Source organism: Strongylocentrotus purpuratus, unplaced genomic scaffold, assembly GCF_000002235.5.
Source record: "Strongylocentrotus purpuratus isolate Spur 01 unplaced genomic scaffold, Spur_5.0 spur5_scaffold_15, whole genome shotgun sequence".
NCBI classification, from domain to species: domain Eukaryota; kingdom Metazoa; phylum Echinodermata; class Echinoidea; order Camarodonta; family Strongylocentrotidae; genus Strongylocentrotus; species Strongylocentrotus purpuratus.
In genome coordinates this window covers 29,764,425-29,786,070 of record NW_022145600.1, presented here as the reverse complement: position 1 = coordinate 29,786,070, position 21,646 = coordinate 29,764,425, and the positions used below count along the sequence as shown (strand labels likewise).

At 37.5% G+C, this 21,646-nt stretch overlaps 1 protein-coding gene across 1 annotated transcript; it reads right to left on the bottom strand.

Annotated features, from left to right (window-relative positions):
* Positions 1 to 12,272: 12,272 nt before the first annotated feature.
* On the bottom strand, positions 12,273 to 21,254 carry LOC591802 (suppressor of fused homolog). The gene is made up of 10 exons (XM_791353.5): positions 20,906 to 21,254; positions 20,023 to 20,157; positions 19,053 to 19,192; positions 18,281 to 18,423; positions 17,555 to 17,640; positions 16,850 to 17,046; positions 15,780 to 16,020; positions 14,861 to 14,999; positions 14,097 to 14,165; positions 12,273 to 13,386 (listed from the first exon to the last, which is right to left on the bottom strand). Exons 1-10 carry the CDS (start codon positions 21,049 to 21,051, stop codon positions 13,315 to 13,317), a joined length of 1,368 nt encoding a protein of 455 aa, XP_796446.2. The 5' UTR covers positions 21,052 to 21,254; the 3' UTR covers positions 12,273 to 13,314.
* Positions 21,255 to 21,646: the final 392 nt, after the last annotated feature.

Here is a 21,646-nt window from a genome sequence, read left to right as displayed (position 1 = left end):
TTCAAACAAACAACAAGAACATGTACTCAAGGATGATTTGTAAATAGAAACCGATAAGGAGACTTTAGTTTGTTTTGTGTAACATCTTCTTTTGTTATCAAGGATGTGTCACTTGAAAGTTACCCAGATCAAAGTCTGTCCGTCTGTGTAACAATGGGGCATGTTTTTTTGGTTTTTGTTAGGGGGGGGGGTTGTGCTTCTTTATTATTTTTTTTTACAATAAACAAAAAAATAAAAACAAAATTATTTCATGCAAACGGAGCCCACTTCACAAACAATGGTGAAACAAAAACAATATTTAAAAAAATATACGGGTTTGCCCTAAAAGTTCAAGTAAAATTTAATAGACAACCTTCATTGTTATCTTATTCTAAGGTTAATAGACGATTGTCTCATTGTTATCCTATTCATCTTGACTATGATGTGATAAATTTAAACATTCTGTTTAATAACGCTAGATGAAAATGATGACTCGTGCAAATATCGCCAAACAAATCAGGCTGATCTTGATAAATGGGGAGTCATGCAGCAATGCGAAGACGATTTTGAATTCTGTATACTGCCCCCTACTGACAAAATATGATATACACATCATAGCAGAGCTAGCATTATGAAGGAAGACTGAAATCAGGGGCGGTAGGGAGATGTAGAAAGGGGAAAGGGTGAGAAGAAGAGGGGGAGATAGGGACTGGAGGGAGAGGGAGATGGGAGGGAGAGGGAGATGGGAGGGAGAGGGAGAGGGAGAGAAAAAGAGATAATGAGTAAGTGATTGAGAGAGAGAGAGAGAGAGAGAGAGAGAGAGAGAGAGAGAGAGGAGGCGAGTTGGCTCAGTCGGTAAAGCGTCTGCCTGTCGAACCAAAGACCCCGGGTTCGACTCGCACCTAGGCGGATGACTGAAGTCTGCGTTGTGTGTTAACGTGCTAGACGCAGGTTATGTCAAGTGGAAAACACTCCGTCCCTCGGATATGACGTTAAATGGAGGCCCCGTGTACAGGAGAGTCACCACCCTTGCACGTTAAGAACCCATTGCACTATTCGTATAAGAGTAGGGGGAAACCCCGGTGTAATAGTCCACCTGCACACCCCAATCAGGCCGAGTATACGGCATCTGCAAGAATCTTCAGTATTGAAGGAGGCAGATTATCTTGAAGAAGAAGAAGAAGAAGAAGAAGAGAGAGGGGTAGGGAGAGATAGAGAGAGAGAGAGAGAGAGAGAGAGAAGGGGGGGGGGGTCACACTGCAAAATTACCTCCACACCGAACGTAAATCGAATTAATTACTTTAGCCATTCTGGGTAATGCAAATTTTCTTGAAGAAGAAGAAGAAGAAGAAGAGAGAGGGGTAGGGAGAGATAGAGATAGAGAGAGAGAGAGAGAGAGAAGGGGGGGGGGGGTCACACTGCAAAATTACCTCCACACCGAACGTAAATCGAATTAATTACTTTAGCCATTCTGGGTAATGCAAATTTTTATTCGGTCCGCTTCCAGTCAGGAGTCTGTATCGGTCGGTGTGACCGGGGTATATTGATTTGATTTCATTCTTCAATCGCCCCCCCCCTCCCTCTTGCTCAAAATAGACCATAACATAGAAAATTTCGTCGGCTGCCTGCAAGAAGGCCGCTGCTGTCATTGATAATACACTGCTCCTACGGCCTTCTTGCATGCGAACAGCCGACGATTTTCAATCAGAAGAATGCAAATGCGAAAACAAAAAAGCGTGACATGACTCGAATCACGTAGCATAGTTGGTAGTCATAGCAACCGGTGGTATCCCGTATTTTGAATGTTACCCCACGCAGAGCCGGGTTCTTAGAGGTAACTAGTCAGGGGGTCAAAGTGTTACCCCCGTCAGGAGCGATTCGGTATTGGATTCTACCCGGGCAGGATGAAGCACAACGGTGACGTTCTACCTAGATTGGTTTTGGATGCAGCCCTTCTTCTTTCTATTTTTCATATAGTATGATAGCCGATGGGCAGGAGCGGGGTGGGGGCCGGGGCACAATTATTATTCCATACTAAGTCTTGCACCCGGGGCGTCCCCATCATAGAATAGAAAAAAGATATGTAAAAATAATAGCGAAACGATATGTAAATTAAGAGAATGGCATTGAAAGAAAGAATGAAAGAGAGAGAAAGCGGATAGGGGAGGGAAGAGGGGAAAACAATGTGCCAAAAAGATGATAGGACATCTTCCCCTAATCGGTAGATGAATTCCCATTTCATTCACCGTGTAAGATCGGTGGCGCCCCTCATGCCCCTCGAAGGCTTGACCCACGGTATTCAACGGGTCAGTCTATATCATCATCTCAGTCATCATCATCACCATCATCATAATCATCATCGTCATCATCATCGTCATCATCATCATTCCTATGATCATCATTTTCATCATTATAATCATCATAATATCATGCACCGTAATCATCATTATAATCATCATCATCATCATTATAATACCACCACCATCACCACCACCACCATCATCATCACCACCACCACCACCACCATCATCATCTTCACTACCATCATCACTCATCATCACCACCACGTTCATCATCACCACCAGCACAATCATCATCAGCAGCAGCAGCAGCACCATCATCATCATCACCATCATCACATACACTATCTGCATAAACATCTGATCTTCTCCAATTTATACTTATTATATTTATCTTATTTATGATTACCATGGTATGTGGTTTCTTTCTTTCATTCATTATGTCCTTTCGCTTATCTGCCTTTAATCAATTCATCAATCATCATCATCATCATCATCATCGTCATCATCATCATTCCTATGATCATCATTTTCATCATTATAATCATCATAATATCATGCACCGTCATCATCATTATAATCATCATCATCATTATAATGCCACCACCATCACCACCACCACCATCATCATCTTCACTACCATCATCACTCATCATCACCACCACGTTCATCATCACCACCAGCACAATCATCATCAGCAGCAGCAGCAGCACCATCATCATCATCACCATCATCACATACACTATCTGCATAAACATCTGATCTTCTCCAATTTATACTTATTATATTTATCTTATTTATGATTACCATGGTATGTGGTTTCTTTCTTCCATTCATTATGTCCTTTCGCTTATCTGCCTAGTTTAATCCATTCTTTTATTTCCCCTCCTCCTCCCTCCCTCTCTCTCTCTCTCTCTCTCCCTCTTTCTCTCTCTCTCTCTCTCTCTCTTTCTCTCTCTCTCTCTCTCTCTCTCTCTCCTTCACCTCTTCTTTTCAAATTCCTACCACATTGTCCTTTTCCACCCCCTCATCCTCTTCACAATATATTTTCTACCAGATATCAATCTCCGTTTATCATACACTGTTTCTAGAAATGACAGCGTTAGGGACAGTAATCAACAACAAAATAACATCAAACACAATGAAAGAACAATCATGACAAAACAAATTTTACTTGCTGTGTGTGTTATTGCTATCAAGTCACAATATGGAAACGGTGACGAATTTACTGATAAAGAATCTTATACATGCACTCGTATAATTCACAACTCTTACAACAATATATATGTTGCCTAAAAGTGAAACTGTCAAACTGTTAGTATCAATATTTGTTATTGCAAAATTATGTCCAACAGCCAAACAATAAAATACAAAGCAGTGAAGCACACCTAACTCTAATACCGTTGAATTTAGAACAACCATCAGAGCAAACAATGCAAAGACAAGTAATTTCGCAATATGACAAGAAACGTGCAATATTACTTTAACAAAATGAAGAAAAAGAACTACATGGAGTTTTTATTGCAAATTGTACAACCCAAACGAAGCACAAGTCAGGAGACAACAATTTGCATCACAGTTTATATTCACCTCGAATATTTAAGATTTGAGATTTGAGATTAATTCCATTAGAAAACATACACAATTAAAATAGCATGGTTGTATTAAAATCCATTTTCTACAAAGGAATGTTAAAACATTTATGCAATATATTATACAAGTCTGAGATGGGATTTGCTTGCTTTTGAGTAATAAAGTGTTTTCAAAATTTGCGATATGTAGTAAAGTTATCAATTTACGTCCAGCGTTGCCTGACACTTGGGAAGACAAATTTTGACATACTGTCTCTTCGAGTAGGATTTTTTTCCTGAAAACCAGGGATAAAGTATGACAAATCGAAAAAAGGAAGACATTCACAAGAAAAAAAAATCGAGGTCATAATATTCCGGTATAGGAGGTAGTTCATACTGTTTATATACTGTATTTTATAAGGTTATTATAAGGTTCTGACGCCCGTTGCACATAAGGAGTCATTTGTCTGACGTAGGACTGCGATAGTGGCTCGGCATGTTTATTGACGCAAAACGACATGACTTAAGTAAAATCGGTGACTTAAGTAAGATCAGTGAAATACTAATTTATGTTAACACTAATTTCAATGTCAAATTGACGTTGAGTTAATGCAGTTTTTGCATACATATTTAAAGGATTTTAGGTCATCTGATGCTCTCAGAATAGTCAATAATGAGTTGATGATGGCCTTAAATGTATATTATAACGTATTTCAGTATCTTTTTCATTGTCATTACAATAATTCTTCAGAATCTTGAAGTAACAAATAAAGTGAATAATAATAATCACTACATCATTTCTACACTGCATGGCTGTGCCCTCCTAACATTATCAATCCACGTGGTAATGTCGCGTTCGCTTGCTTTCACTCCGACTCGCTTTTCGTGATCGACCGGCGGGTCGACATGGGCCATGATTCTTCTCTTTGATTTTGGTAGTCGCCATGGTACAAAACCAGCCTCGTTGACGGCCTCAACGCGATTTGAGCCAACGCTGGAGACGCGCTTGTTACCATCAACAGATATTAACGTTCCAACAACCGGGGCTTGTACGATATCGTGCCATGTAAGTTTACTCATCTGCGCGCTCTCCAACGATTCGGGGTTCGGAATGTTCGAATACTGAAGTTTCTCTGGGAGTGGTGAGTCTTCAAACCGAACGACTCTTCCTCCATCTGCAAATCCCCTCTGCTTCTTCTTGAAAGCTTCGAAGCTCACTTTCGGATCGTTGACGCGGATCGGACGCTGAGGGTACGACTGGCAGAGTGACTGCTTGCCATTGCCGAAAGGCGAGGAGATGTGATACTGATCCATTTCGTTGTCGCGTGGGCTTTCGTTCGATTTCGTGCTCCGCGTTTCACTTGGTGGCGGGGCTTTCACTTTTCGAGTTGACGAACTGTGTCGATGACTAGCTGCTGCGTCTGTAAATTGAGCAGAACTTGCATACCTTTCAGGGTTTACCTTTCGCAAATCTGCGTAGCGCGGCGAGTAGAATTGCAACCGATGACTCTCATATTCGCGGGCGATGCCGACACACTCCGGCTCTAGAAAACGTTCTCTGGAGGAATTTCTCGTGTTCGGCATATTGTAGATGTCGAACGCGTCTTCGTCGTCTTTCGTCTTCTTGCGCATCCCTTTAAACGCGCACTTGGGGCCGATCTGACGCAGGAACGGCCATGTTGACTTTCCATCGCGTTTCGCGTCATCGGGTGTTTCGATGAACGCTCGGAAAAACTCGGGTGGGTCATCCCACGGAGTCACCGGTGGGTTTCTGAGGATGAAATCGTGGTTTTGAGGAGAGAGTTGGTAGAGCTCTCTTGCAGATGGTTTCTTTCTCCTCTTAAACATGGTCGCTTGAGATGAAATGGGAGGGAAGTAATTTAACCGTCTCGGGACAGAAATGGCAGGTGAATCGTCCAGTGGTCCCATCATGGTAGCCATTTGATTTCAGTAGTCAAATCTCACATAATTAAATCAAATCTATTTGCAGTATAGATGGCCCGCTTTGAAAGAGAACATCGACAAATCCAAGACTGGTGTCACGTTAACGATGACATCAGTCAGTGTCCGTTATTCAATGCATGAAAACAAAGTTAGTTATCTGATTGTTAAAAATTGTGAGCAATAAATATGATTAACTAAAGTCATGAGAAAACAACACCAATATTAATTCGCCACAAACCGAGCTTGACAGTCTTCAATCTCATCACATCACAGTTAACATGACATCGAATTATAAGGTTGGACATCTAGAGGTTTCTTTCACAAAGATGAAATACGACCCTCTTCGTAGTTTAACATTTTGAACGTCAGCTGTACATTCATTTAAATGCTCCAATATATATAACTTATGTCCCAAATCATGACCAATTATTTTCACTGTACCGATAATAGAGCACTTTTCTATTTACCATTGGCAGAAACCGTAGAGCGTTTGTCAAAATAATGTTGTCACTTAATATTCCACACATCAGAGTCCAGTGGATACTAATGCAAACTTCTAAATCTCATCTGAAACTTTTCTGCATTGGATATCCAAACTTGAAATCAAGATTATACACCCTAGCAACGTGTACATCAAATCATTTCATGACATTTTATGTTCCACAAAACCGTGACAAACTGGCTAAAATCCGCCGAATGTTTCCAGAAATGTGTTCTCTCCGTCAACATCCACGCAACAAATAAAGTCTGCTACTTTCAATGTAGTCTACCTGATGTTTTAACGAAATACGACACACTTGAAATCTGACGGCATAATATTTTTTTTTTCTTCCATGAGAGAACCATTCTTCATTGGCAGTAACTCAAGCTTGAGGTCACTTTCTCTAGAGTTAATTCGTCAGCGCGTTGCAAATCAAATGATTGCACTTTACGACTGGTTTTGATGTAGTCCGTAACTATGTGGGCTGTGTAATTCATTCATACTTACTCTGTACTCTATACAACCTCCATAAACATGCCTTTTGTGAAATCTCGGCGATTCAAAAGCCGGCTTGGGGTTATTGTCGTCTATGGAATTAATAGTTCTGAACCGAGACAATGCATAATGGTGTTGCTCATACACTCTTGGGTGCTCAACCGGTTCGCACAAACCCGACAACAATCCGAAAACCTCTCAACAACTCTCCTCGGGCAAAGTAGATAAACAGTCTATTCATGCATCTCATCCACTCTTTTCTCTTTGTCCAAACGACTAAAAATTGACAACTCCCGCCAAATGACATTCTTTCGTGGGGTATTGTAGTATGGTAGATATGACATACTTGGTTATGGTGTTTATCCCAGGCGTTGGAATCGTCAGCGGGCAGATCACGAATCATATATCGGTTGCTAGGGGCGACGTATCGATATCAAAATTGGACGTTGTTGTCTGCGGAAATAAAACCAGCTGTGCCGAAACTATGATGATAATAAAACGCACTGCGTTCAGATATGACTGAGATTTTTCATGTTGTTGTATATAAATGTGTATTGGTTACAACACCACGTCTCCTTGGAATAAACGTAATTAAAAATTGTATTCAAAGATTTGTCGGCGATATAGAAAGAGCTTTGGTAGTTAAATTCATCTTATAAATGAACCTACAGAATTATGAGAATGATGCATTAATTAAAAAATACCTTTAATGATCGAGCAACCTACTGAAATTAATTTGTTAACCAGCCCCAACAAATAACATCAACCTTTCTTGCTTATTTGAAAGAAAAGGTTGATACTCCGCAATGTGTTTTATTAGCTTTGATGGGAGGTGAACCTCTTAATGAAAGTACAAGCACTGAGCTATACTCTGGTCGTGTATATAAACGTGTGCATAACATAAATTATATTTCCATGCTAATATTATTACTGAAAAAAATAACCGTGGATCTATGTCAAAGTCCTTCACGCATTTACTTCAGTACACCTCAATGCAACTCTTGGAATGAAAACAAAAATGAACAACAGAAACAAAACAAGCACCCCCCCCCCAAAAAAAGGGACCAAATCATTGTAAATCGCAAATAACATGACATTCGCGTCTACTCAGCTAGTTCGTTGATATTTTGTAATTTCAGGTCAGTGATTAATTTATGACGAGGCACTGAATGTGTCCGAACTATATTGATAACTTTTGAAAATTGATTTAAATGACTTCTTTTGGCGGAAGAAACAACAAACAATGAACGTCTCCAAAACATTTGATACTTTTGATTGATAATGATATCTACAAAACAGACAACTCTTATTAACCTTGTTCCCTGTGTGAAGTTGGAAGGTTTAAATTTATCGGAGTTAGTTCTCGGATACGTTTTCATACCGCATTATTTATTATTCCTAAAATAAAGTTTCGATATTATGATTTTATTTAGGGGGAATCAAGACCATCATTATTTTAACGCATACCATTAGTCAATCAGAGAACAATACCGTTTGTGTATCACTAAAGCCGTTACAGAAAACTCACGATCGTATCTGGCTTTGTGAAATGCAAACGGTATTGCCCAATAACAAATGCGTGTATACTGATCAAATAATATACACAAAACTATACACAAATGATGTGGGCTTAATTTGTCAAAGAGCAACAAAACCCCTTCAAATTCAGAAGTTCAATTTGAGAATTAAAATTGAAGAAAATCGACAAAACTATTCAAGACAAAGCAATATTAATATCATTTACACGTGCAATTAAAGAACAAATCCGTTAGATATGTCTTTAAAGATTTGAGTTTTAATCCATGGCTGTACAGAACGTCTACTTAAAGTAACACCTCGATTTTTGAAATGGCAAAATACAGAATAAACAGAGACAAAAGGTGAAATGAATTTGTTTTCTGCAGTACTAAGAAATTTATTTGTTTCGTCTGGGTACAATTCATATCTCTTACGGTATCCTTAAATAGTAAACATTATTATCGACAAAATAGAGTCTTTGTATATATTACAAATTACGTTTTCCCATCATAGTATGAGGAAATCATTTTTTTATCTAAAATTATTGTTCATACAAATATAATAGCACCGTGCTGGTAGCAAGTATAAAAACTACAGTTTACAAATGATTGTTTGTTAAATCACATTACCAACTAAAGCTAATCAGCCAAAAGACAGGAAAACAATTAAAGTTATATAAAAACAAACCACTTCCATCATTTCATATCATACACAATATCAGGATAATACTTGTTTGGAGCAGAAATATAAGAAAAATATTCTACTAGATCATTTTCCGAAAACAGTTAATAATTCAGTAACTTGGCAGTAATACTATCATAAGATCTGCGATTAAAAAAAAAAGGTTAGATTATGATAATACAAGACAGACATAGTATCAAATATTTACAGATGTACAGAGGGCACATATACTATATATAATAACATTTTCTAAACAAAATTACAAATTATTATTACTGTGAAACAGGATAAGATGTATCTAAAGATAGGTACAGTTTCCAAACATATTTTAATTAAAAGAGCAGCCTTGTGTGACGATCTGCTCATGCTGAATGAAGGTTTTAGACGTACACATACAGAAACGAGCTTAGATCCTAATCACAATTTCAATTAGAAACGTGCTCCAAAAATAATGGTCTACCAAGGCTTGTTTGCCTTCACAATGAGCACAATATTCAAGTTGATTTGCCTTACACTGAACATCAAATGTTCAAAGAGTCGGGGCTCATTACTAGAATGATATAAGTAGATAGATTTGCAGACAAATTGTTGACATGCAAAAGCAAGAAATGGCCCTCAGACTCAGCAGAGGATTTTGAAAAAGCTGGTACTCATATTTTCAAACTTCAAGAGGTCAAAGAATTACGCATTTGCTGATCAAGATCGAATGTTTTGAATGAAGGGTGTAAAAATCCCCTCTAGCGACGACACCCCGGCTTGAAAGGATATGCATGTGCAGTCAGAAGCCACTTATCTTATGGGTGGTTATGAGGCTGTACACCAATGCATGAAAACAGTATCAGAAAGTATAAAGAAAGGTTTCTCAATTATGGGCCAGTATTAAAGAAAAATATCTACACATAAACCTAACACATCTAACTATGTATAACGATATATATCACAATAAATTACTGCCTACAAAGTATATACCTGAAACACAAGAAAATTTTCATTATACCACAATTATTAGAATAAATCAATACCACAAGTATCATCAATATCAAAATTCCTTCTCCAGATCAATGCATCTTATAAGCACTTTGTAAGGTACATATATATAGGTGCAAACATATTATGAATACTACAAAAATCTTCTCTCTTTTCACACAAGCAATTCTTTATCAAGTAACACAACAATCATTGTTTGTTAAAGATTGAACACATTTTCCAGTTATAAAAGAATATCTTATGTGGAACATGTCCACAAAATTACAAATTGTTATGCATTGACATCTTTACAATGAACCTCTCGCTATTGGTTAAAAAACTTTCTTATTTACCACATCAAATTTAGAATGCAGCTTAGTTTTGAAAATCATTCACAGAAATTAACCCGTACATGACTGAAGCAAATCAATATGCATTTGAGTGAATTGAATAGATATAATCAGGTAACCCCTATAGAGTGAATTCATACTTCCATATTGGTACAGAATTATAATTCCTTAATAATTCTTACTCTATAATCTACATGTTTGAATTTGCATCAGATATACTGAGTAGTCTGTGAATACTTCATACAGATTTTTACATTTTACAATTTGTTTATTCAGGCAGTAGCAGGGTCTTTAATGTTTCATTTTACATGCTGTCTGTTGTTATATTCAATACATTAAGTATGTGACAAATACAGAAACAGAATCAATCATTTCATTCATAACAATAAAATCATGATAAACCATCAAACATATTCTTCAACATTTTTGTGGGTACCTCCCATTTTAAGAAAGATACTTTTCATTACTGTTTAAAAGAAAAATTACTTGAAATTTTACTCTCAACGAATAAAACCAACAAACAAAAAAAAACAGTGTTTTTACTTTAACAGAGACATACACAGCAAGCCAAACAATTGCAGTAGTTTTCTTTGGACTTTCAACTTTCAGCATCTTCAAAGGCACTGTCCTTGCTTGCAGCATTATAACAATCACTCCTATTTGTTCAAAACAACCTCCTAATTATGCCAACTTTTCAATCGTTGCTTGCTCTTTATAGCTGCATTTCTTTTGTTCAATGTTCAGCTGAGAGCTAACATAGTCATTACATTCATTTAAAATCTTATGCATTCAACACACTTTTGACACGATCCCAATACCATCATCTTCTTTGTCTTTCTTTCTTCAAAATAACACATTTTGTGGCAATCTTCAAATGCGATATATTATTTTTGTTGTTCGTCGTATTAATAATATGGTAGAACCTCATTACAGTATAAAAAGGTCTGATATAAGAAGGAGGTATCTGTTATAATAATTTGAGTTGGCTCAGTCGGTAAAGGGTCTGCTTATCAAACCAAAGAGCGTGGGTTTGAATCCAACCCAGGCGGATGACTGAAGCCTGCATTGTGTGTTAACGAGCCCCTCCCGTTTCATAGATGCAGGCTATATTAAGTAGAAAACACTCTGTCCCTCAGATAGGACGTTAAGTGGAGGCCCTGTGTAGAGGAGAGCCACTACCTTTGCACATTAAGAACCCACTGTACTATGCGCATAAGAGTAGGGGGAAACCCTGGTGTAGTGGTTCACCTGCACACCCCCAATCAGTTTTACCGGAAGGAGAGACCTGAGGGTTACAGTAATTCACTTTTCGCCTGCCAGGCACAGGTGACGCCAAATATTAAATAATAATAATAATTTAGCCATTCCCAGCTCTTTATATTCTAGTTTCCTGATAAAACAAGGTAATTTCCATGGTCCAAAGGACTTCATTATAACGAGGTTTCACTGTACCAACTGTTGAGAGCTGAATGAGTGTTTCATCATGAATACACTTCAGCCTGCTGGATACACTTTGGTTTTTGTAATAATTCTACTAAACCATTTATATACACCATCAATCTAGTAAACTGTTCTGAGGCGCAGAGGAAGATTATTATCCTGGCTTTAGCATGGCTGCCAGTACGGCACTCTAGCATTTCTAGGATTTAATTCCTGCCAGGTACCCATTTACATCTTCCCGGTTGAGTGTGGCAAATGTAGATCAATGTCTTGCCAAAGGACATTAGTGCCTCGGCGGGACTTGAACCGCTGACCTTGTGATCCACAGTCCGTTGACGTATCCACTCGACTACAAAACCTCTACATTTTGGTATAACATGCAGTTCCCAAAGACTCCTGCCCTAGTTATGTTAGGCTAAACTAGTTTAAATTTGTGTATAACATGCACATTGCTACCTACAAAATATTAATAACTGCAATCACAAATAATCAGAAGTTGAATAATATTTGATGAGTGAAAACAAAATGGAGCAAAACCATAACCATATCATTTGCTATTCTTTACATATTTATATACATCAAGGGATATCAATATTATTAACCTCTACTTGATTGGAAGTCTGAATAAAATATAGTCCCAAATTAAAGGTGCATAAATAATGAATATGTTTGGTAATACCAGGTTTTAAATGCTACAATCAATAACCCATAGGCATAGCATACATATCTAAAACATAATCTCAATCCATGATTGTTCTCACAGTTTCATAAAAATCCATAAGTGAAAAAGATTGAAAAACGGCAAATACGTTAAAATCAAGGTGACGGAACGTGGAAGCACTATATTTCAAATTTAATTATTTCATAAAAAGAGTGAAAAGGGATGATAACAAACATGTGCAATGTGCATCCAAATTGCAGATAAAATACTACACTTGTGAAAACATAAAATACTAATAACTTAGTACATTAATTATGATGAAGAGCAAGAATTTGATTCGATTTTTACATGTCACAAACAAATATCAAAGTGTACCAATCTCCTGAAAAAAATAACATGTGTATGGTATACAAACCTGTACATGTAGTTAGAATGAATAAAATCAACCTCTACCTGCTATTCTATAGGTATAAATAGGTAGACGATTGGGGACATTATAATTGATTCTCCATTATAGAACAGGATCATGCCTGCTGTATATATGAAAACAAAATCATGTTTCTAGATTCTATTAAGGTACTCTTCAAATTTACATGATTGAAAACAAACATCTTAATGGAAATATGAAATTTCATTACAAAATGTCATTTTTGGGGTTTACATACAATGATACTAAAAGGCAATATATTCTAGAATGAATACAACAATAAGAAAAGACAAAGAAAATTACATTGAATCTTCATATTCTCACAGACTACTCTATTAGAAATCTATATTTAAAGCTATGTATTCACAGACAAGGAATCTTACATGATGATATATATATATATATATATATATCTTCTCCTGCGACAGAATTTCAATTCAGGATTTATGGAGCACACAACGGAAGGCTTTGACCAGTTGACTGGTCACTCCACACCGGTCACTACGTCTCGTCTGGTGTGATGGTCAAGGTTAGTTTGTTGTCCCTCCAGTCGATAACCTTGGGAAGTTCCAACTGTGTGGGAAAAGAACATAAGTACATTTTATTCACACACAAAAACTGTTGTAGGACAAGTGCTTTGACCTTGGACTAAACACTATACTTTACCTCGACGCCTTACCTTACGCCTTGTACGAAAAAAGGATCCTAAGTCCCTAACCCTAAACCCAGTTGCATCTCTAAACCTATCCCTATGTCTTTAATGAAATAAAGCGGTGAGCACCAGAGAAGAACATATTGGTATTCTGGGCCCGTGCTATAAAGAGTTGATATTAATCGCAACTATGTACATATGAGATAAGGGACTGCAAACTTGCGATTGATTGATTTGGGTCAATCTCATCTCTTTACCAGACGGGGCCCTGAAGTGTATCTGTTGAAAGTAATTCAAATCTTACTCCCATGAGCATTAGTATAGAGACAAAGGAATTCACATTTTGTGTAACCGTGTGTTGATAATAATAATGATACTAGTGGATTCTTGTACAGCGCTCAAGTACATCAAGCATCACATAACTGGCACTCCACAATTGCTGCCCAGGATTTAATACAGCCAACAGATGTGCAAGGCTCTAGGCTATAAAGTCGTACAGCTCACGCCCCATGGAATAATCCTGGAACATGTTGCGGTGCATATGTGGGGATGGGGGGGGGGGGCAGGAATGGGGGGCAAGGGTGGGGATGGGGGCAAGGGGTGGGGGTGGGGGTGGAATGGAATAACTTACATTTTCTGTTGATTGTAAGAACTCTAGATCATTGGCCATGGTCTCTGCAAAGTCTGATCTGATGAGGAGCTGAAAGAGGAAAGATTTATAGATTTACAGACTGAAAAAAATGTAAGTGAGAGAAAGATTGCCAAAATTCTTTCGATATTTACAGCAACCATCTTGACATTTTTGTATACCTCTCTGAAGAGTGTCTTAAATTCTGGAAAAGAAGATGTGTAAAATCATTTAAAACATATTTGAAAACTCCCTTTACTTCTTCCCATAAACAGTTAATAACATTAACACAGATGTGCACTAAAAGGACACTTACTGTAGACATATCCTAAAGTCTCCATCTGCTGTATTTGACTACACGTTAACAATAACATTTTTAATGAATCATGTTTGGCAGAAATCATTTATTTGTTTTTCAAATTTAAAGAAGCAAAATCTTCCAGACTGATGTTCTAACTCGACAGAGGAATTGTTTAATTAACATTGTAGATTATTCTGGCTTTTCCAGTTGAAGGAAAGGTTTGATGAGCATTGTAATGAAGTCAGACGCAAAACTATTCTCAGTTTGAAGCGAGATTGGCATTTTCTCTGTTCGGAATGCTTATAATTAAACACAACTTTGATTTTACCATTTTTATGACTATCATGAATCTCAATAAAAAAATGTTTTAATTATTTTTAAGTTATAAAAAGTCTGATATCATTGCAGTTTCTTCAAAATGTGATCGCAGTTTGATAGCTTAGTATGCAGTGGGCTTTAGACGTACCTGCAGCCATGGTCCCTTGGCTACAAAAGGATGATTCTCTTCGACAAAGGAACCCTCGACGCTGGGTGAGACCAGAGTGATTGCACAGTCATTGGCTACGTTCTTAAAGGTGAAGTGACGGCCATGGGTAAGACGCCCTCTGTTGGACATAAAGGGAGAATGTCATGTTGAATAAAGACTTTAAGTAAATGCGACAGCAGTAATAATGATAGTACTGCCTGGATTCATTTCACAGATTTTTCTGCGTAAAGTAACCTGCCTCAGTTGGCTAACTAAACAATTCCTTGAATGCTACGAGCGCCAAAATTAGTAGCCTAGCAGATACAGAGTAAATGGGAGCACCTTACAGGAGGATATGTGCACTATGAAAATATCAAGTTTTACTATTATTATTATCAAGTTTACCACGCTTCAGCAAATCAGCAAAGAATGAGCACGATTGCTCCTTAATATTATCTTTTACAACATATTACTGAAGATATAGAGGTCTATACTGTAAGAAGTTTTACAATGCTACTTACAATTTCTCTGCAACGTTTTGCCCGTTCTCTTGTTCAATACATTGTTAATAGTCAAAGTGTACTTGAGGAAGTACAATATTCATAAATCCATTCACAAAGCCAAGGGAGTGTTTCACAAAGACTAAGATCGACTTAAATTGGACTATGGCAGGCCATTCATCCCACTTTCTGCTCTCCCTATTGGTCTCTCAAGTAACATCACAAATCTACAGAATTCTCATTTTTTAATAGTTTATTATTGAAGGAAAAAAAGATCACAATTTCTAAGGTTTTTTCCTCTTATTTTACATCTGGTTCAAGACTTTTTAGGGGAAAAAATCGCCATAGTTCAAGTCCAACTTATGTCGATCTTAGTCTTTGTGAAACAGCCCCCAGAAGTGACTATTAATGGTACTCACCTAACTGCTAATGATAGGAGAGCAGCAGCTTCCAGATTGAGCTTGATGCTCACACCATCCAGGTACCTTGAGTTACCCAGCTCAAAGATGGAGCTCCGCGTGTCAGTCTCACTCTCGGTGGAAGGTCGGCGGTTCAAGCCTTGGCTGGTGTCCTCCTCCCCCTGTTTGCCAGAGATAGGTGGCAGGATAGGCTTGTCGTTGGATAGGCCTCTGGTCAAAGCTTGTCTGATCTGTTCGGTTTCTGGGAACACGGTGAGAAAGAAAAGTACACTATCAAATTGATGACTAGAAGGTAAAAGTAAAGGAATGCAAATTCTGCTTGTAAATTTGTCAACTATCACTGATTCACAATGCCAATGCAACATCCTTAGAAATGTGTTATCCACTAAACCACTTGTCCTCTCCCCCAAAAAGAATTATTCTGAAGTGATGTGATGATCAGTGGTAAAGCAGTGGTCCCATAAGCAGGTGGGTTCTGGGTTCAAAACCTATGTCCTAGTGCCCTTTCATAAATCATCAACTCATTCGTGACAACATTTTCTCATAAAGGATTGTGTTCGACGCTCTCCTGCAGAGCCTGAAGAACGTCAACAGCATTCTAGATTTCTTGTAAATACTGCAAACCACACAATGTGGTCCATTGTCGCGAATGAGTTAAATCTCAACCCCTGGCCCCTCAAAGTGAATTTAAAGTTAAAGGTAGCATGTATTTGTTTCTTAGCAGTCAGGTAAACAAGATCCAATCAACCAATATCATATGTTATGCCTGGAAATCATTCAAAAATAGAATTGGGTAGAGGTTTTGTGGCCTAGTGGATAGTCACCCGACTGCAGATCACACGGTACGAGGTTCGAGTCCCACCGCGGCACTAATGTCCTTTGGCAAGACGTTAATCTACATTTGCCATTCTCCACCCAGGTGTAAATGGGTACCGGTTATGCATGACCGTTATTTACTTTGGCAGCTCGGCTATAACCAGGGTAATATGTGTAAAGCGCCACTAGCGTCAGAGCCTGGCAGATACCGGCACTATATAAATATCCATATTATTATTAATAATCATCATTACCTATTTGTGATATCCTAGGTGTGTCCGTCTCGTCCGTCCAGTCACCAACGGGGTCCCAGGAACACCTTGCGCAAACACCGCTAAGGTTTGACCCCTCCGTGTCGATCCCTCTCTCCACTTCCTCCATGAGTAAGGGGTTGACCTCAAAGATAGTTTCACCTCTTCTCATGTCTGTGACAAGCCACGATCCACCAGCACTGAGAAAGGAAAGACACAAACAAAGAGGGATGACGGTTCAGTGGGTAGAGCAGTGGGCTTGGAATCAGGGGGTTGCAGGTTCAAGACCAAATCAATGCCCCTGTGCCCTTTGCAGGGCAGTAATTCTTAATTATCAAGTCTCCCAGATAGACTTCAAGGCATCGGTTCCTTTTTTTGCTCATCTGTTTAAAATATTATTTTCTTCTTTTGTAGCAGTTAGATAAAGTGAGTGTCAATGTTGATTACAAGTACAGTAGTACTGAAATGGGACCATTAAGTGATTACTTGATATAAACTAGGGGGATAAATGAAAACTATATGCATTCTTATTAATTAATCAATTTTCCCTCATTCGTTGAAATAATTAATTTCATGTGATAACACAGAGGGGGAATCAAAACTTAATATTACGAAAGCTGATAAGTATACTGTAACATTATCTAGTATAAAATGCATAGGGTTTATTAAATATATAGGATTTGTCAATGTGTTAAAGGTTCCACTTACACTTCCATTGATTTGAGTAGGTCCAGCATGCCAAGACCATTCCACCTCTGTGAGGCTTGAAGTTCTTCAGAACATACTCCTACAATCTGCATGGATGAATGGAAATAAGCCAAGATTTAAAGGTATACACCGGTTCTGGTCATGCGATTGTATTGTGAAAGAAACGGTGTGGAATCGATCAGAAAAAGTTGATCATCTGGCATATAAGTATTGGTGTGTACTGCAAGGTTCTGGAATCATCAAAATGATAAGAAATTTGGCCCAGTCTTGGTAAAGTTACAAGCACTGTAAACAGAAAGATGTATATGGGACTATCCTATATCTATCCAGTCCGGATAGATATAATAATTTACCAAATATATCAATTAGTAGGCAGTTTCCCGGCAAAATCTGTATCATCACGTATTAGTCAAAACATATTCTTTCACATGATTGGTTATAAGTGCTTCCATTTCATTTTTTGAGAGGGGGCGTTTTAAAAACTGGACTCTACCTTTAAAGGATTTTTTTTCCATTTAACATTTTTCAGAACCTAGGGGCAAATCCCCCCCCCCCCCCCACATACCATAAAGTAAGGGTTTAACATTTATTCTGGAAAGAAATTTCAATAAAATTATAGCACTCTTTAATTACTTTAATAAATTTAAGCCACTGTTTAAGAACACTAAGACTAATCTAAACTACTTATGAGTAATCATTTTAAACAGAGATAATCGTGTAATTTACCTGAACAAAACTGACTGTTCCATGTGGTGTGGTGATGGTAGGTAGCTGGGAATCATCTGCCATTAGCATATGCTGAATACGAGACTCACTGTTATCTAATGGACTGTGCCAAGACACATGGTCTCCATTACATAGGGTATTACCTGTTGAAAAGAAAAAAAGAAAAAAGTCAGAAAGTTGTCAAATAGGCAGCAGTTTTGAGTAAGATTGAGAACTGACTTGAGACATGGCTTTGTTTCATCAAGAAGAGGTCATAAGCAGGACACTAACAAGCGCTTGGGACAAATGAGTGCCTATAATCTAGGTCCGGACCCCCAAAGTTCCAAAATATATTCATTGGGCTCATGCATAGACTTTGGCAAAGTTGAATCTGGATCCGCTTCCAAAAATGTTAGTGTCTAGCCCTGTCATTAGGTTCGATATTTGTGACGTTTTCCTCTTAGTTTTTTATCAAAGATTCAGGGAATAATTTGATAAGTCCTTTTGTTCATTAACAGTCAGTTAAATAATAGATGTAATCTCTATGATAAACAATACCGTCTCGTAAAAAAATATACAATTGACAGTTTTAAAATGCTTGTAGAATTACAAGTGTGGTAAAAGATCGGATGAAGATAAATAAAAGTAAGACAATGTAAGATTTGTTTTCTTCTTCAAAGGGTAAGAGAATGTTGAAAATGTTATAAAAACAAGCAGATGAACTAAGAAAAATGAAGTAGTAGTGAAGAAGAAGGATAAAAAGAGACTGCCTGCACAATGAATTGCTTCTCACCAGATTGGAAGACGTATCTTGCCAGCCCCTGCATGAGCTCTGCTGGCCAAGTAGGGGGCGCTGTTTCGGTGGGCTCTTTCTTCAGTCTGAACGTGAGCTCAAAACCAAAGCCACTGGGCCCATTAGGACCAGTAGGAATTCTAGATAGAATAAATATAACAAGGAGGACAAATTATTAATATCAGGCACACTTGTCCTGTCCAACAAGAATACATGTTTTATCTTAATTTAGAAAGTGAAATTCATGTTCATGCAACTGTGATCAATGGCTCAGTTGTCAATTGGGGACCAGTCTGAGGTGTGTGTTTCAACTCTTTTGCAAAACAGTTTGATGAGGGGAAAAATGAAAGGATTTATTGTACACATCATCTCAAAAGGGTCCATTAGGGTAGAACTACATCAAACATTTGCCTAAAAGAGTTGTAAACATTCAAATCATGCATTAATTTTAATACAGGTAACTTACTAACTGTATGAGCATGGATTAAGTAACTCCAAACTCTTTATGATAGTTTGCACATCTTTTCTTCTTTCCAGTCTTGGAAATGACTTGGATTGTTGTTGAAAGGAATTAAAATGCCATGTTCCATGTGATTATATTTGACACAGGCATTAATCAAGCATTATGTAGTACTTTAAACAACAATACTGATACCTTTTAAGACCATAGGTGGCAAATTTGATATTGTAACCAGTACCTTTGGACAAAGAAAAGTTTTTTCCTTTTTTCTCAAAATTCATGAATTGTCAAGTTAGAAATAATTGTGCAACGTTTATATCAATTTGGACAATGAGTAAAAAGTGGTTTACAGGATCATAGCTGGATACATCTTGGTAAACTTGGGGCACCACAAAGGGTCAAGCTAACTTTATTTTCTATTCTAAATAGCTGCAGGAATCCAGATTTTGTGTGTCAATTCTTACCTTTTTAACCACTAATTACAATTTTTCATCGCCTTGATCAACTTACTCATGAACTCGTCCATCACCGAACAGATCCGAGAGACCAAAACTGACGTAGTGCCAATGGGGCGGGATCCCATGACCAGGCTCTCCTGGATTACTGTACATGCTGATGAAGTCTAATGGATCTGGTCCATTCAACCTGTCAAGTCAATAAAAAAGGGTCTTTTACATACATGTATCTTTTTAAATACAAACCTTATGTCAGCCTCAATCACCTTTAAATATCAAAGTACCCTTTGAATACTGAATTTTCTCAGCTAATGCTGTAGGCTATAAAACCGGGACACTTGGTTCCCATAAGCAATGGGGGTAATTTCTGATCAAAAAAATTAATTCCCTTTACTTTAGAGACCCATCTTCATGTTGAGCAATGTAAATGACACTATTTTGTCCCCCAGCAGGTGTCATTTTTGTATTTTGCCCTGTAGATGTAGGCTGTACATACAAATAATCAGGTCTGCATCTGAATGACACACCAGGAAATTACAGATTATTACAGTTCCCTAAACTTCCCTTCTAAGTTCTAAGATAACATTGTCTTCCACTGTTGTTAGAAAAATGTGACAATTTGTAAAGTAGGTCATCTGAAGGGTGTGCATATTTAAACTTTAGATTTCCCTACCCAGTATGATCATGAAGTCAAAAGTGATCCATGCATCATTATCATCATTATAACAGCAAATGTTATCTTTTATTTAGTTTCCTATCTCGATTCACAATCATATCAGCATCATCAACAATCGAGTTCATCATCATGATGAGCATTCATAATATTCTTTTCATTCATGCTTATCAGTTATGTCCAAGATAACAATTATAAAATCATATTTCTCATTAATTATAATGCTTGAATGAAGAATAATCCGATTAAGTCATGCTGATTTTACCAGTATTTCAGTACGGCGGTCACTTGTAATGGATTTGGCTGATCAACATAAAGGCGCCGACATGCCGTATACACAGCGTCAAGCCCGCCCGGTAGTGCAGGCACAGGTGCTGTTCCATGTTCCGCTTCGCGCTGCTGCTGCTCCATTGAAGTTTGGATACACTGTTACAACGTCAATGAAATATCAGAAACTCCAGGCACAGCATCTAAAAGTTTACCAACTTTCTCCTGACATGAGTAGTGTAAATTTAAAGCCCAATTATTGGACTGAAATTATACTTTTGTGTGATTTTAATACACTTTTGAGCGTGGGAATGACAGAGTCACAGTTCAGGTATTTGGCTGTTGAATTGTACGCCCACTCTTCCCCTTGAAATATAACAAATTAAACGTTATTTCTACTTTTAACATTTCTTCGCGGTATCTAAAGAGGCTTATTATTTTTTTAATAAGTTTTTAATGGAAAATATAGAAGAGGTAGTAGAATTTGAAATTTTTGTAATCATATAAAATGTAAAACAATTCGTGAGATATTTTTGTAAAAACATCAATGTAACAGCCCAATGGGTTGGTAGACTTTACATTAGACTAACTTACAATCAAAGAAAAAATCATAAAAATCATATATAATTTTTGATAAAATTATATTTTTTTAAAATATTCTATTTAAATGAACATGATTATTTTATAGCGAAAAATATACAAATATTAATTTTATGATATATTTTAGAATTTATCCATT